At 39.5% G+C, this 18,537-nt stretch overlaps 1 protein-coding gene across 2 annotated transcripts in view; it reads right to left on the minus strand.

Annotated features, from left to right (window-relative positions):
- Window positions 1-18,279, minus strand: part of LOC119120476 (A disintegrin and metalloproteinase with thrombospondin motifs 7) — a 53,758-nt gene extending 35,479 nt beyond the window's left edge. For both annotated transcript variants that reach the window (XM_037247384.1, XM_037247385.1), the window contains exons 1-7: window positions 17,880-18,279; window positions 16,225-16,592; window positions 12,809-12,995; window positions 11,835-12,034; window positions 8,456-8,539; window positions 6,170-6,294; window positions 3,978-4,127 (exon numbers count right to left, since the gene is read on the minus strand). In XM_037247384.1, coding sequence (XP_037103279.1) covers window positions 3,978-4,127; window positions 6,170-6,294; window positions 8,456-8,539; window positions 11,835-12,034; window positions 12,809-12,995; window positions 16,225-16,592; window positions 17,880-18,000 — 1,235 coding nt within the window. In that variant the 5' untranslated portion in view covers window positions 18,001-18,279. The remainder of the gene's footprint in view (window positions 1-3,977; window positions 4,128-6,169; window positions 6,295-8,455; window positions 8,540-11,834; window positions 12,035-12,808; window positions 12,996-16,224; window positions 16,593-17,879) is intronic.
- Between the last annotated feature and the right edge of the window lie 258 nt (window positions 18,280-18,537).

Consider the following 18,537-nt stretch of genomic DNA (forward strand, 5'->3'; position numbering starts at 1 on the left):
GCTGCTCCCTCTCCGATATTTAAAAATGCATGACATGAATTGTATGTGTAAAATTTCCCCATGGTGCTTCTTTATTAAAATTATAATGCCAATTTATGTTGAGTCTTTGAGAACGTTTGCTATCAACAAAACAGGGCTTTCCCTGATTGGATTCCAGTTACATTAGTTGGGAAAAGAATGTGATTGTAATTATAAACAGGGGATAGATTGAAATTGGTTCATGGACTGAAAAACAGAAAGAACGGCACAATGTATAGCGCACATACTGGTCACAAAGATTTTTGCCGACCAATTTTTCAAGTGGGCAAAAGTAATCAAAGTTGTAATTGACAAGTGTTTTTTTTTTTTTTTTTCCCGGGACTGTCCATGCTGAGTTTCAGATTTGGTGTCCCCTGTGATGACTTCATTTATACAGAACACCCCAAAATGGTCTACAAATATTTTTTACACTGACAGAAGTTAGTGATCAATCGCCAATTTAACCATAAGAAATGCCCTAAAAACCAAAAACAGCTAAGAACCCGATTTCCAACAGGTAGAACAAGGATAACAAACCTGTTAAGACCTTAACATGAATACTGGTAACATCAGCAGTCTAGATGAAATACTAAGTGAAGGTCATGAAACATAATGAAGCCACCATTAGTAAGAAAAGGATGGTGAGGTTGTTGTTTGCAGAAGGATGCACCAAGTTATGTACACAAATGAGACAAAGGAACCTCTGATGGAAAGGTTTAACAACAATAACAGATAGTCCCGTATTTTCAAACTTGGCCTTTCATTTTGAGATGGACTCGCTCATCTTTAGGGATGGCGAATCAATTCCAGAGCAGCAGCAGAATCAACTCCAGAGAAACATTTTCTTTGCTAGCTTGAAGCAAACCAAGTGATTGACAGATTGTTTACCACACATCAAGATAATGGCACAAAACTCCACTAACAATAACACTGCTAACAATATAATAAAGCATTTCATTCAGGGAAAGAAATGGAAAGTTTAAACTGCAGATTCAAACTGTATTGAGCATCATTTTCCAAACAATGGGTCGAAGACCGGCACAGGCTTGTGGGCAATTTTGCACAGAGAAACTGGAGAAAACAAAAAAAACTCTATTCACATGTTAAAACTGCCATCTTAGTCACATAATGTGAAAAAGAGCAAAATCCCAAGACGGGGTCGGCTCAAAGGGAAACAAGTGCAAGGCATCCCATTAATTATCACATCTAGACTCAACAGAACTGTGACCTGTATGACAGTAATGACTGTCTGTAAAAATATTGCTTTCCATGAAAAGAGTCCATGACAAAATAATGAAGGGACGAATGCTATACTGTAAAGCACAGGTGTCAAACTCAAGGCCCAGGGGCCAGATACGGCCCGCCACATAATTTTATGTGGCCCGCAAAGACAAATTGGGCATCAAATTCGTGTGTCGACTAGAATTGCAAATTGTCTTCACTTTTAATAATATCTTTTTTTTTAAATATTTGACCAGTTTTTACTTGTCTGATTTGAGTTATTTGTCAGTTTGTTTTGTAGCTTTTACTGGATATAATATGAGGTGCTCCTACATTTATTTGGGTTGACAGTCATAATGGCCCTCCGAAAGAAGCTATGACTACAATGCGGCCCGCGAAAATAATGAGTTTGACACCCCTGCTGTAAAGTTCACTGAAGGGAGTAGTCTGACCAAATAAAAGACAACTGAAAAAGGGTGGCATGAAAGTCTTGAATAGCATCACATAAGAATTGGTTGGTTATGTTACTGGTAAAAAGACAAAATGCAACTTCATTCTTATTTATTCTTATTCTCTTCAACATATTTTAGTACAAACTGTGGAAAAGAGTGTGAACCTGAAGAGGCCAACTAGAGTAAAATTAAGATTCTGCATCTGTAAGCGGAAATGCTAGCATATCTTGATTTTTGGGCAGGCCTAAGATACCCAGCAGAATGACAAATTGGTGGGAGAAAGTCAGATTGAAGTTACCACATAGTTATCTACATACATAGTGGCGCAGCCGGTCTAACGCGAGATTGGTGAATTTGATGGGGGAGTAGTCAGACAAATTGCGAGGCTCGCGGACATGAACGTAGATGTCATCATGTTTCTTTCATAAATACGACCTCAGCCTGCATACAAGATGTCAGAATGACGGTAGAAATTAATTCATTGTAGATACGGCATTAATATTGTTTTATTTATTATCAATATCATACGCTGCTGTTTAAACATGCTACGGGGTGGCATGCGACTGTGGGGACTGGGCACATGAACGACCGGGGTTAGAAACATGAGGCCTGCGGGCATATTTAAGTCATGAGCGGTTATCACCAGCTCACTACGTATTCAATGAGCGCACCAGTTCCTATGCTGAACAGAGGTGACTAATGAGAAATGGAAGCAATTTAAAGGGGAAAAAGAGGAGCTGAACGGTGTGGGCGGTAATCAAGTCAACAAACGTTCAAACCGACCCATTTCAAATGGATTGCACGTGTTTACCCAATCAAAACCCCCCTGACCTAAAACGCCTCTGCAGCTCAAGATTGCACAAACACAGAGGCCCATATGTAAGCAAGAGACGGCTGAGCCTCTTTCACTACATGTGTACGATCGATGCGTTTGATACTCAGGCTGGAAATCAACAGGATACAAAATTGTTTGTGACAGCTTTAAAAGCGCATTTGATTTAGCGGAAGGTTATGTTGGAACAATTAACGCGGACTGCACGCTTGACACATCACATCACACTCTTATTTGAACACTGATGCACACCAGCAACAACAACCTCACAATATCAGAAACAGCTGTCCATTCAGTATCAGCAATCAGTGCTTAGCCAGTCTTTTCATTATAACATTTCAGTACACCCCAACAGCGCAAAAAAGTCTGTCTTGTTGCTTTTGACACTTATCAAAAGTCACCATTAATCAATACACGTTACCTTTAATTCATTCATTCATTCATTCATTCATTCATTCATTGAACCACTTATACTCACAAGGGTTGCGGGCGTGTAGGAGCCTATTTCAGCACACTTTGTATTTTGTTTGTATTTGTATTTAAAAAAAAAAGTGTTTTATGATATAAAATATTGCTGGAGACACAGAAGACCCCTGAAAGAATTGGACAAAGTAGCTGGGGAGACGGAAGTTTGAGCTTCTCGGCTTAAAGCTGCCACTTTGCGACATGACCTCGCATAGTAGTTGTTACATCATATGACTGTTGAAAATGTTAAAAATTCACCTAAAACATTCCTTGCACATACATTTACAGTAAGAAACGTTTTAAGGAGGTAATCAAATTCACTTGCACTATCCGTTATTTAAGCTGAAGGCCGTTGCATTATTTTTCTCATTTAAATCAATTAATTGTTGTCCAGCAAAATGCATATCACACCAAAGTTCATGTTTTGTTTTTCCTTTCTTTCGAACTCAGTGGGAGCTGTGCTTATTTAATTAATGCATGCTCCCCTTTCTGAGAAAGGTTGACGTAAAATCAGTCCATCAAGAGTATTATGAAAGTATTGTTGAGTTAAGAAAAACGTAATATTGTATACTACTGCTCCCCTTTCTGAGAAAGGTTGAATCAAATCAGTCCATCAAGAGTATTGGGAATGTATTGAGTTGAAAAAAACGTATTATTGTATACGACTGAAGCATTTGGTTGTGTTTGTGAAGGTCATGAATGTTATTGCCAAGGTTCGCCGTACGCTACATACATTCTACCTTACCATTTCCGTACAACAAGCTCTCAATCTGCTTGCTAAAATCTCCAGTAAGGAAGACACACATTTGTATTGCACGGCAACAAATGAACCTGTTGTGCACCCATATAGTTCCCACAATATTTATAATATGAGCCCCTTTTACAACTTTGAGCACCTGCCCCTCCACAGTTCTCTGCACGTCCTTGTTCTTAAATGTATCTTTTGTGTACTTGACAGCGTGTAATAATAGTGTGTCTTGGAAGCTTACTTGTGACCCAGTTCATGCGCAACAGTGAAGGCCAGCGGCAGGCCTGTGTCCTCGCTAATACTGCAGCTCCGATGTGATTGACACATTCCTATCACATGGGACAAACCCAGCGTTTCGCAAGGCATGTTGATGGATGCACAGATGTCCTTCCTGTGGAAACAGAGGATGTCATCTCAGATGTCCGAAAGGAATATCTATATAAACAACTAATGATATTTATATGCCATGTCATGTGCTCAAACCCCCTTTGGGTACTAAATGAAGAGTACTGTATAACAATTCATTTTCAGACAGAACATGATAGCAACGATTGATTTGAAATAAAACAAGTATTATGTGACTGTTATCTTTGATTAAGAGGTTTCACAAAGATCTATCATTTTCATTTCAAGCAGTATATAAAGAAAATGTTCAGTCTGAAAAAATACATAATACAAAATAAAAGTAAATACAAAAATAAATGGAAAAATAAATGTGGAAATACGAAATAAATATATAAATACAATTAAATATCAATTGATAAAGTGATTCCTCGCCATTTCACGCTTCACCTTTCGCGAATGCGCTACTTTGCGGGTTTATGAGTGACGGGAGAACGGTGTTTGAATACACATTGATAGCGCAAGGCGTGCCTCTGAGCAATGTGCGTCAGTGCGCATATGACTGAGTTCAAGCGCAGGAGGCGGCAGCCGGCCATGCGCGAGGGAAGAAACACCAACCGGTGCGGAAGGAGTCGGGAAACGTGATAATATCACGCGTTTCTTCTTTTATTTACTGTAAAGGTACAATACATGCACAGAATAGTGTGGGATTGGGTTTTAAGGGAATGGAAAAGGTTTATGTGCCCCTTTTAAAAAATTTATTATATCTAAGTTATTGGGGAGGATGTAAAAAGCTTTAACATTGTGTACTGGACCACAATGCAATAGGAGATTCATGTGCAACCGTGACTCACTTTGGTTATGCTATGCATGATGTCCCCCAGGTTAGTATAATGCGGTAATTCTGAAGGTGGACACTATGCATCGTTTGGCAAGAAAACCTCGCTTCGAAATGACTTGTTATGCACTCGAGCAGCCAACAAGCAACACTACGTGTTGGAAATTTCAATACATTACACATACATAAATTTCTCATTAATACATACATATCCCCCATCTATTATGCGGATAATTCTGGAACGCATCTACCGTGATAAACGAGGGATCACTATATATTTTAATTCATTTTTTCCAATTATATTTTTGTTTGTTATTTGCACTTTTATTTGTTTTTGATTTGGGCACTTTTGGTCCTCCTTATACCTGTGGATAGAGTGCCAGACAATTACTCTTCTTGTTTATTAACTAATATGTTTTCTGTGGTAATCTTAATAGTTGCTCCATAAGTGTACATCAATTCCCATGCATTTGGTCATTAGTGTCTGGATGGGGATACCATATTTTCCGCACTATAAGGTGCACCTAAAAACCTCCAATTTTCTCAAAAGCCGACAGTGCGCCTTATAATCTGGTGCGCCTTATATATGGACCAATATTGAGCCACTACAGGCGTGTCCAAATATATGGACTTATATATGGACATAGTTTTAAAATGGGCCATTCATTGAAGGTGCGCCTTATAATCCGGTGCGCCTTATATATGGACAAAGTTTTAAAACGGGCCATTCATTGAAGGTGCGCCTTTTTTATCCGGTGCGCCTTATAGTGCGGAAAATACGGTAAATGTTTAGTTTGTTAGATATGCTTTATCCCACTGACTGTTAAAGAAACAGATCAGACAATAAGTAGTATTCTTTCCATTTCAGCCATTAGAGTTTTCTTTCTGAAACAAATGGGCAGAGGGAAGGCATAAAGCAGCAGATGGGGAGATGGGGAAAATTAGAGGGCACATCATCCAATATCTAACAAGAAGTTTGTGTGAGGAGAGTAGTAATTACTTTTACAGTAAAAAAGATCAGCAAGTCATGCTTCAAATGGACGAGGGAAACACAATATAAACTTTCAACAGACTCCTTGAGTGTCATCACCCCTTTCATCCACCAGCTGCAATGGCCTTGTCTATACCCGTTAGAACCATGCAACTTTCATCACTCTTTCTACAAGGGCTTCCTATCACATTAAAAAATGCTTGTAATTATTTCCCCATCAGTAAGTTCATTCCAGTTCACTTCCAGCAAAGCTTTTATTTACCTTGTGAGGAGAACGGCCACATCGTGGTGCAGAGGATGATCATCGCCCTTCATGTTGAGTTGTTTCTGCCACTTGCAGAAGCTATTTAAGCTGTTGTCGGCATGGTGAGTTATCTTTAAGTCTTCCTGCACATGAAATGTCACAACAGCAGAGGGTGGGAAATGAAAGGAAAAGAGCAACGTTTTGAAGAAAATGTACCATAAGTGAGCAAAAATAACAAATTGTTTACTGGAAAGAGAAAAACATGTATTTGATGGACAAACTGCCAAAATGATGTTGGTTTGCGGTTTGAATTTCCATCCCCCACATCCAAACAGACATTGATAACAGTCATCTCAACAGCATTTATACCTGAACGGATGCTGCTGCTACCAGCAGACAAAACAACACTATTTTGGTAATTGCTCAAAAGTGGCAAATCGATAAACACGGATGTGCCTATTGAGATCTGAGGTGGACAAAACGGAAATGGTCACTTAAATAGAAATACACTTCCATTTCATGCAAAAAGTAAGCAACAACCTTTGTGATAGGTTAATGGACAATATGGCTGTTGTACTTTTTGAAGGCTTTGTTTTGCCCATAGCGGTGAATGTTTGTTTTGATGTGACCTCTGATTGGCCTGCGGCCATTCGAGGGCGTTCCCCACCTTTGGGCCAAAATGAGCTGACACGCGTTAAAAAAAATAGATGCGGACAGTGCTGTAGCAGAACAATTTTAATGAATGAAAGTTAATGAACACATTCATATTTTGCATGAACTAAACAATCTATTTGACTTTTTTGGGAACATGCTCATTCATTTTTTGAATGACATATTTTGTTAGACTTCCATGGTAAACCTATAGGCACATTGTAAATGAGCCTTTATATGTTGGGGGATAAACTTAATTGGCAGCACTAGCCACCAAGAGTTGCACAGCCTCATAATTTCAGCCTTGGCAAAGAACAACATGTGGCTGTTTTTGCAATTGAGAAATTTAAATTGGTTGTCGAACACTAGGGAAGATAAGTTACTGCATGTTAGTCCTTGGTAGAAATAAGTTTTTTTTTCAGGGGGGCTTATTGTGGTGATGAAATAATTTTGGCTTGGGAGCACTCTGAAGTCGCTGGTCTTTTTTTTTTAACAGTTGCGTCACCAAAGCTTACAGGATACGGTGTAAAAAAACACCTCATCTGAAGACTGGGGGGAGTTGGAGTGTGTGAGGCAGTTAGCGGGACATGCATAATAAGTGCAGTGCCCAATTCCTATTTCAGCTTGGTTCCTATTGTATTTATTTATTATATTTATTATTATTCCTGTATTATTTAGAATTTGATTATGGTTGCATGACAAGGATGGCAATGGTATTTTTGTTTTAATTGTCAATAAAAAAAGATAAATAAATAAAAAGCGTTCAGGCAACATGTTTTGCCTCATTTTTTTGAGAGTGGAAGGTGATGGCTGTAGCTGGTGAGTACCATGGACTGAATGGGAGGCAACAACAATGGGTTAATGCCAATAATGGCATGTCGCAATATAATAATGAGAAATAAAAACACTTTGAACGACTTCATTTTTGGAACAGTGAACTTCAAAATTTTAAAAGTTCATTTTAAAATAAGTGAATTGAACTTTATAGTGTCGAAATTGAACTTGTAAAAGTGAACCTATACCATGAAAGAACATTGCATTTATTTACTTTCAAAACTGAAGGATGCTGCTCTGGCAAGGTAAAATCAATCCCTTAGAGTAGTGAGGGCAGGATGTGAAGTATAAAATGACATGAAAAATTAAATGTGAAACGGCCGTGAAGAAAAACAGTCAAGAGGAAATGTGACTATTTAACTTACAAAAGAAATCATTGCAAGGATGTTAATGGCACTCTTAAATATCAATCATATGTGCTGCTTTCAAAAACTGCTAATTTGTGTGTGTATGACTGTAAATACAGATCTACTGAATGTGTCATTTCAAATCCACATTCAAACAGAAAGTCAAACGATTGGATACAGACATTAAATTGGAACTGGGAACCTGCAATGTCAATCAAGCCCAAGTCACTTTCTTGACTACTGCGGGGTTGATTGTGGAACTGCAGGGTGCCAACGATTTTATCTCCTGAGTTAATATTCAACAAAGAGTCTCGAATAATGACTTTCACTTGTCTTTCACCGAAGCAGCTGCTAATCATGGCTGCATAAATGAGTGTCGGAGGTTGGAGACCTTAATTGTGCCAGAATGACATTAACACTCTGTACATTTGGAATTAGCATCGCAAGCCAAAATCAAGACAAAGCATTTTACCTCATCCTGCTCCAGTAAGATGAGTCGAACCACAACAATGTTGATGGCGTTTCCAATACTTGGGTCTTGAAAAAGACCTGCTACCTGTAAACAAAAATACACAGAAGGCAGAATAATATACATTTTCCCCTTTTTGTTTAACATGGAGCAGAATGGAATGTCGTAAAACTTAGTTGTCATGAACGTAACTTCATTTTTTATATTTAAGATAAATAATAAATACACATTAAAAATTGTTGAACGAAAAAGAACAGTAAATAATGTGTGAGGCCCTAGCTTCTTGAATAGATGACAATAGTGTAAGAATAATTTTGCAAAATTGCTGGCATGGATGATTTGGCCTTTCATTTTGGTGATTCTGTAATTCTCTGCTAGGCTGCTAGGAGAAAAAAAAAGTAATGCTGCTATCACAATAACCGGAAGCAAAAATGAATCCAAATAAATACGAGAGGTTGGCCACCAATGGATTTGTCGTGTCAGTAAGACAATTAAGAATTTGATTGTCTCATACTCACGCACAAACTCTTGTGTTGGTTTGGACTGGGTTTGTTAGTGTGTAGCTTCTTGGTTCTGGTTTGACGTTTTCAACTGATGCCATAGTGCACAGATGTCAAACTCAAGGCCCGGGGGCCAGATACGGCCCGCCACATCATTTTATGTGGCCCGCGAAGACAAATTGTGCATCAAATTCGTGTGTCATTACTAGAATTGCAAATCGTCTTCATTTTTAGTATCTCTTTTTTTTAAATATTTGACCGGTTTTTACTCGTCTGACTTGAAAACGAGTTATTTGTCAGTTTGTTTTGTAGCTTTTACTGTATATAATATGAGGTGCTCATACATTTATTTGGGTTGACAGTCATAATGGCCCTCCGAAAGAAGCTATGACTACAATGCGGCCCGCGAAAATAATGAGTTTGACACCCCCGCCATAGTGACTCAAAGAATGGCCAAATTCCTCACAGTCCGACGAGATATGTACCGTGTCAAAATACATACCCTTCCTTTTTTTTTGCCATCAATGTGTGCGTGCAACATGCAGAATGAGGAGCACAAGTACAAACAGTATGAATTGATTTTGAATATAAATTTCTTTGGATTTTGAGTTATATTGAAACTTTTTCCTAAAAGGCTATGGCTGTTGCAATGCAGACAATCCAGAGACAACAATCACACAAGGTCAAAATGGCAAATGTCAGGAATCCTTCACCTGTGATGGGATGCAAAGTGGTTTGTATACTGTACTGTAAACAGAACATTTGCAATGTCTTCTCTCTCTGTACTTTCAGATTGAAATGAAGACTGTCATAATGGCCTTGAAAACTGCACAGGGAGAAAATATTTGATGGTGGGACATGATTATAGTGCACCAGGTCCAATCATTACCTCTAGCATATCTTGAGGCTCACTCAAAAGGATGCTTTTGATATAACACAAATATAGCTGAAGATTAAAGGTGCTTTCAAAATGGTATGAACCCGAAGCTTAAATCTTGTGCGGAGGGCCACTATGCAATCCAACCAATCACCCTGATATGAGCTATTTTGCGTCACGCAAGGATCCACTCACTTCAACGGTGCAAATAAGAGCCTGAAAATCTGCTTTGAATTAAGTGTTGGAGCAGGCGTGTCACATCATGGAATGAGCTGCCTAATAACTTTAATTTACACATGATTGCTGCATGGATGAACAGCTTAAAACACAACCCATACTTAGGCACCAGGTTGGAAAGGAGCAATGATTCATGGCGACTTATTCCGTGTGCAGCCGGGCGGCTCCTGCTCAAGTGGCTAGACATATTATACATATTATTATTACACTTTATTCTATAGTGTAATAATCAGTAGCGCTTCCCCAGTGTTATTATCAGTAGTGTTTTTTTCCCTCGTTTGTAGCCTCTATGAACTCTTTCATGCATACATATAAGGATTCCAAACTGCCGGTTTAAGAAGCGCAGTTGTTGATTTTCAGCCCCAGGGCCACATGCTGTCCGTCTGCCCGGCATCCTGAGTTTGAAATGTTTGCTTTGAATTCAGCCGGCAACCCTTTTCGACTCATTTGCTTCTAGTCTGGCCTCCGTTTATTTTTGACAGGAGTTGCACGTGCATAATGACCAACACCCTGCAGTGGAGCAGCAGGAAAAAAACAATCTTCTGACGCTGACAACCTCAGACAATGGAACACCTGCTGACGGCGGAAGATGATGTCATAACTTATTGTAAGGAGAGGAGGTCCATCTTGACATTGTGCAAGGTTGTTTTCATAAATGCAAACCCTTTGCAGCTTGGAGGTTCAAACCATGAGAGGATATGTGAGATAATAACAGCTTCCTCAATCTATTATTGTCGACAAAACCAGAAGCTTCTCCGTCAGTGAGCTCCCCTCCCTTCCCTGAGACTCAGACAGGAGTTTAATTAGCTGCTGCCAAAGCTGACATGCAGTGCTGAATTTGGCAAAATTCACTTGGGAGTCCGACGCAATAACGCAAAAGAAGTCAGTTTACTTAACCCCAAACAGAGAAGTAGTAATTACTGCCACTATAAAACATCAGGAACCAGACAATGACGTGAGGAGGGAAAAATCATGGAACACATTGAAGGTCACATTGAACCCAATTAGCTAAAACCTTGATTTTTTAACAAACAATGTTAATACTTTCAAGGGGAATTAGTTTTCGTGACATTAAGGTGGTTTTAGGATTTACCAACATGTTCATAATTATAAAATGCCCTGCAGCATATTGATAACAGTTTCTAAAATACCAAAATAAAGCACTTAACGTACACAATATGGACACAGTCTGGTGTATTACATTTCCTACTGCACTACATATAACCTCAAACTGATGAATCCATCAGCAAGCATTCAAATTCTATTCTGTTGTGAAGGTATGTTGATCAATAATTAAAAAAAGAATGACAGGTTCTGTCATTCACAGATAATGACGTGTATGCTGAAATTGTCCTGGTTGCTTTACATAACACAATTGGACAATGGGCCATGGATGATTAGGATGCACATTTGACATTTAAATGCAAATGCTGAAATATTCATTTTCCTTTTGGCAACACGTACACACACACACACTGGCTCACCTGTGGCTAAAACCACGCATCTGGCTTGAATGGCAAGAGTCTGCACACTCGTTCAGCAAATGGTGGCTCCAAGTCATACTGACGCTCACTCACAAGATGCAATTTAATGAATTTACTGCAGCCCAGTGATTGACAGCCCACCACTCATTCTAAATCGACGGGGGGAGTTGGAAGACTCCAGCTTCCCTGTGACGCTATAAACCAGGTAGAAAATTGATGCATCCAGCTATGTAAGGTACACAAAAGCGATATTTTATATGATTGCACTTTGGTTTCATACTTACAATGTTCATCACAGCAAGAATGTAGCTTTCAACACCTTTGCTTCCATGGTATTCCACCATTTTAGGGTCCGCCACCACAAGTGTTTCCACCCACTTCTCTTTGCTGATAGACCGTCGATGGATCCTTCGCTTTCTCCTTTTCTGTCGCTGCTCCCAATATTCCCGCTTCCTCTCAATCTCTTCCAAACTGTGATGGGAGTCTAGACAGCAAATTTGGGAGATGACTTAAATTGCGACACGCTCTCTAGTAACATACAGTAGATACTCTTGTATAGCTTACTGGTATCTACACTAATGCAGTACTAAATACATAATTATAGCTAAAAAATGCCTGTAAAACACGCCAAGGCCATGGATATATGACAGTCAAATAAAAATAATGAAGCACAATTTTGCCTATTGTTTTTTATTTTTTAACCTATACATTGGTTCCATTATAGCATTTTTTTTGGTTTGCATTTGAGATGTTCTGTTTTGTTGAATACATTTCATGTACTGTTGATGTTATGAACCTGTAGACGTGACACAAACTATTACTTTCTGAAAGATATTGTAAATTCCAAGAGCAAAATTCACTTGTTTTAAGTTTTAATAATAACAGACAACTTTGCATTACTTATAACTCCTGCTTAAAATGTTCATGAGGCAAAAATAATTTTAAACTCATGTAAATTTAAGGTATTTCATACAGTTTGTAGTTATATAATGTCCGAAAAAACTATTGGCCCCCGGGCCCCTTCACTTGATCAAATCTGGCCCTCCTTGCAAAAAGTTTGGACACCCCTGATGTAAGGGCATAGTCAATTAAAATTTGTTTTGGCATAACCCTGATGAGCAACTAATAGCAGAAGTCTTTCTTTCCTTTACAATTTGCCCAAATGCCCTAACATGTAGCGTATTATTGAGTGCAAATGCCAAAAGGTCATATTAATGACTTACACTGTTTGTATTGGAAAAAAAAAAATCTCACTTACCTTTGACGCCACATGAACCATTGACTGCTTGTTCCCTTGAGATGGGCTGTACAACTGGACTCCAAGATGACAGGAAGGGGGCATGGCGTTTGAAGATGGCATGGGCCTGTGGTGATGAGGGCTCACCATGTGGCTTCTCCAGAGGCTGGATGAAGAATTCTTCATTGGACAACTTGAACAATCCTGTCTGAATGTTGAAGAGTGAAACGTTAGCTTAATTTTACAAATCACCACCCACAACTTGAGGTATAAAAATGTTCTCCCTTTACAAAAAATAACAATGCTCCGGCGTTCCTACTGGGTATTCATTTGCTGGAGGACTTCAAAGGTCACGTGGACGATAGCAATGAGACAAAGAAGGATGTGATTGCCTGTTGTGAAGGCAATCCCAAAATGTGTTAGAGGACACCAGCAGTAAGTGATGCAGTCAATTTGACAGACTCCTATCGAGCCTTTTTGGCCTGGGGGACTCCCGAGGCAGCTGATGCGTATCGGCTGACCAAGCGAGTGAAAAAGAGTGAAAAACAACTTGGCTAGTTTCAAAGAAGTTACGTCTCAGAAGGGTGAAGCAATGCGTCACGAACAATATTTACAGTATTGATGTGGTGCCACCGACAAATGTAACCCACTATGAGAATCCGCAAAAAGTAGTCATCATGACACACTTGTCAGCTTTTGACATTTTTTCACACGGACGAGTGGTCACCTCAGTGATGCGCTCTCTAATATTGTTTTTGATTTTTTTCTGTTTCAATTGTTCATCAATGTGATAGGTGCATTAGGTCACTGAAGTATCCCTGAAGGGCAAGCCCTCACATGCTCTGCATGCCAATGGTAGATACAGGCTGTCAAAGAAATGTGATAGCTTCAAAAAAAAAAAAAAAAAAAAGGCAGCCAAACATGTCATGGAGTCAAAGAATTCTAAACAAATGTTCTCCTTATGCGTCATCGCTCCAAAGCACAAATAATCATCTGTGCCTCCAAAATAGCAATGATCAGATATTCAGTCAGACATCATGACAAGTCGACTATTGTCGTTTCCATTTGGGCGTTTCTGTTGTAGCACATTTGACATAGTGCCAATATGTAGCCATTTCACTGTATAGAAACAGAATCAAAAGGTTTTTTGCGGGAGCACCATCCTTTAATCTTCTATCCTGCTCATCCTCAGGAGGGTAGTGAGTGAGTTGGAGTTTATTTTGAGTGATAGGCAGGGCACCAGCCAATTGCAAGGCACACACCTTGATACCGTATTTTCCGGACTATAAGGCGCACCGGACTATAAGGCGCACCTTCAATGAATGGCCCATTTTAAAACTTTGTCCTTATATAAGGCGCACCGGACTATAAGGCACACCATTAATGCATCATGTCAGATTTTTAATCCAAATCAAATCATTCTCCATTTTATCTTTTTTATTTCAACTTCAGACGCAACAAATTACTTTATAATCACAAAATAATGATCCATAGTCTTTTTGATTCATGATTCATAGTCTTCAGCGGGCCACTTATGATTGATTTCATGACACAATGCTTCTGGCCAGTTTAAATTTAGGAATTTGGTCCATATATAAGGCGCACCGGACTATAAGGCGCACTGTCGGCCTTTGAGAAAATTTTAGGTTTTTAGGTGCGCCTTATAGTCCGGAAAATACGGTAGTCGGTCTGAGCATTCACACAAACCCCTTGGACCACGGTGAGCAACATCAGACATGCATGCACATGACGGCCAAACCAGAATCATACTTCTGCAAAAGCGGAGATCACGACAAATTACAAGATGTGGAAATGTTACGAGAAAAAAAACACACACCTACGTATATATCAAATGAAATGAAAGAGTCAAGTCTGACTCCTAAGTTCGTAACAGGGGAGGACAGAGGGACGTTGGGTCCAAAAATATAGATGTTGAGGGAGAGTAATTTGTAATTTGATTTGATCTGCCATGCCAATGATGATGGCTCCTGTTGCCATTTTTTTTTTTTTTTTTTACTAAAGATTGTCCAAATCTTCTGATCTCAGGCTCTCAAAAAAGAATGATTCTCTTTCAGACTGATTTATCTTTTGTTTTTAACCAAAATAAGACATTTTCAAAAATCTGCTTTTACTTTGGAAAACAATGACCATCCTACTTGTGTCATACATATTACTTAGCCGATGATTATTTGTTTTTTCAATCACAAAATAACACCAAATAAACAAAAATAATTGGTTGATAAACGGGAATCAAGAAAATCGTTTTTAATACACTTTAAGGCAAATAAAAATTGTAGTCAATTGTTTGATGCAATAATGGATAGAATAATCGACTGTAAAAATATTCTGTAGTGAGCCCATATGGGGAATGTTTAAAAAGATTCAAATTGATGTCTGGGAGCTGAGCAGCTTGGCACCACAACAACTTCCTACCTCCTCCAACAGCCACATCCTGAATCTTGCTTTCAGATCTGATGTCATGTCTTCTAACTGCACTGATTCGGACGAAACCTCATTTGACCATCTGTTCATTTCTTTCAATGTCAAATTACAAGTACCCAAAACTAACCCGTATCTCCTTCTGCAGGAATGTTGAGCATTCAGGCATCTTCCCAATCCAGATCATCTATCCAACCCAAAGAACTCTTTCACTCACAGCTGATGCAAGTCATCTTGCATTTTCCTCCAACTCAACCGTACGGATGAAAATTGATTTGATTTTTTTTTTTTTTTATGAACCAGTTCCCAGTAACTCGATTCATATGAATCATTTGTTTGCTGGCCTGACAATTCCGCGTATTGATTTTTTCTTTGTATGTCGCAAATGAGTGAGGATGTCACGCAAGTGTTTTTTAGTTCAGATGTTCTCCAACGTGGCATGCCATCAATATTGTAACACTATATAAAAACTTGTACTCTATATCTCTTTCATTTATTTTATCTTCATGCATGCTGTAATGTTAGCTCTCTTTGTTTTATTTTTGAATAAGGGATAGGGATAAGGGGAGTGATTGTTTTATTTGTTTTTGTTTTATTTGATTTTTTGTTACTCGTTGCATTCTTGATTGTAAATTACATTTCTGTTTTATTTTTACAATGTTCTGGGTGAACTTGAAATGTATTATTAGGATTGATGAGAAAGCTCCCCACTCTATACCTCAGTGTGTTTGAACTGGCTCTTTGTGGTGTGATGCCAGAAATGAAAATGAGAATGACAGACTGTAAAGAGATTTTGCATCCTTGGTTAATTAAGCTATTTCATTGAAAAGAAAATTAAACCATTTGAATACCTTTGCCTGTAATTATAATTATTCATTATTTTTTAACATTTAACATGCCCAGTGATTGCCAAAGTAAATCTGATCATGGAGTGACAATCTTCAGCTGTAATTTTCTGTCTGGTATTGTGTTATTTTAGCTGCCAGTGTACAACTCACCAGTCCGTCGCAGGTGCTTATTGCTGCGCTCCCTTTGACAGCAGGCCCATCCCACACTTCACCCAGGAAATGGCACTGAGCGGATCTAGGGGGGCGGATCTTTACCCCTTTAAGTCCACCGTACCGACTTTCTGTCAGGAAGCCCGGGGCCAGCAGATGTGGGTTGAGAGTCAAGTTAAAGTGCAAACTGTGGCCAGCATGCCACAACTGATAGAAGATTCGCTCCTCATCCCTGGACTCCCCTGAGGCATGGCGACGCTGTATGCGGCGAGCGCGATGAGACAGGAAGTTGGACAGGAAGTGACCTCTGACATTCACTCTAGTGGGGTGAACCACTTCATACTGAGGAAGGTCCTGGAGGAATCTCTCTGTTGCAGCCACGGTGGGAAGACAACATGGAAAAGATGAGCTATTCAATCAAGGCATAGGAAGAATACCAGTACTGTATTTTGGTTTCTCGGGCAACCCAGAAGACAGATACATCCATTTAGCTATTTGATCATGTGTCTCATATGTCGGTTTCGCTGTCCTTCTGAACAGCTGCAGTATCGGCTGTGCATTGAAAAAGTATTTCCCCATGGGCGACTTAACTCATATGTGAAAAAAGGTTTAAGCGAATTTGATGCTGTAGTATACAGAGAAACCCATTTAGTTTGTATTACCGTATTTTCCGCACTATAAGGCGCACCGGATTATAAGGCGCACCTTCAATAAATGGCCCATTTTAAAACGTTGTCCATATATAAGGCGCACCGGATTATAAGGCGCACCTTCAATGAATGACCCATTTTAAAACTTTGTCCATATATAAACCCATATATTTGGACACGCCTGCTGTAGTGGCTCAATATTGGTCCATATATAAGGCGCACCGGATTATAAGGCGCACCTTCAATGAATGACCCATTTTAAAACTTTGTCCATATATAAACCCATATATTTGGACACGCCTGCTGTAGTGGCTCAATATTGGTCCATATATAAGGCGCACCGGATTATAAGGCGCACTGTCGGCTTTTAAGAAAATTGGAGGGTTTTAGGTGTGCCTTATAGTGCGTAAAATACGGTAATTTAGTCTGCAATTAGCCAGACTAGCATATATTTGGAATGTGGGAGAAAACTAGAAAACAGTGAAAAGTTGCACAAAGGAAGGTCATAGCAAACACTGAACCTCAGAAATGTCAGGCAGATGTGCGAACTACCATTTGTTCGATGTGTTGCACTATCGAACAGGGAATTACATTTATTGTGGCATTTTGCTTGCTCAAATCTCAGGATCCTGCATTTCAACCTTTAGGACAGAATTTCAGTGTCCATGGCAATAATTAATTAGTTCTTTGAGTTCTTCAGAATGGAAATTTATAATAACTAACTTCTACAAATGCACAGGCAATTCTATTTTCCATCCTTCATTGAGAGGTCGGTGTGAGCCATGGAGCTGTAATTGAGGTATTCTTTGCCCAAATGCACACGAGAATGAAACTTTTATACGCTTCATTGCTGTGGCCAGACCAAGCACATCTGTCCTTCCTTTGTATAAACTCAGGACGGCTGCTGGGTTTGCTTTTGTGTTTTGGGATGAATCATGAAGCCATTCTTGCAATTGCAGTGATTCACAATTCACGTGTCAGGGCTGTTGTGAGAACTTGACTGACCTGGTTGTCGTAGTAATCCAAGCCCAGACTTGCAGTTGTCCAGCACGGTTACAAGTACCATGAAGAAGTGGATGGCAGAAGCTCCATGCGCAGTGTGAAACCCGCAGTCCAAACGGGTCATCTTGGCAGCACAGAACGCTGAAGTTTACATTCATTTATTGCCTCTAACACGGTGCCGAATGGCAATTCAGATCAGCTCCATCGTGGTCACGGCGTTCGAGCGCGCATTTAAACTATTTTCTGCAATTCACGTTTCATATTTATCTTCTATTATTTATTTATTCCCCGTGCTTGGCTTGTTGTTTGTCGGCCTTTGCTTATAATCGCTTGTTCCTCCATCCGCCTCTCGCCGATTGCCAGTGACAGCTTGAAAACTTTGCAAACTTTTGCAGCAGAACCACCCCCACAGATGGGTGGACTCCAAGACAATAGGCTTTCTCTTCAGCTCGCCTCCAAGGCGTTTTAAAGGGGACTCCGCGTAATCGGAGAACTACCCCTGCATGATGCACATCCGACAAGGGGTTTGGAGTCATCGGTCAATTTAGGATTCGGGTTCACGCAACAAACACTAAATTCTATCATGTCGACGCACAGGAGTACAATTAGTGTAAGTGAGATAAGTGTCAACAAGTGCTTAGTCGGCACTAATATATAAACC

The sequence above is a fragment of the Syngnathus acus genome, chromosome 3 (assembly GCF_901709675.1).
Source record: "Syngnathus acus chromosome 3, fSynAcu1.2, whole genome shotgun sequence".
NCBI classification, from domain to species: Eukaryota; Metazoa; Chordata; class Actinopteri; order Syngnathiformes; family Syngnathidae; genus Syngnathus; species Syngnathus acus.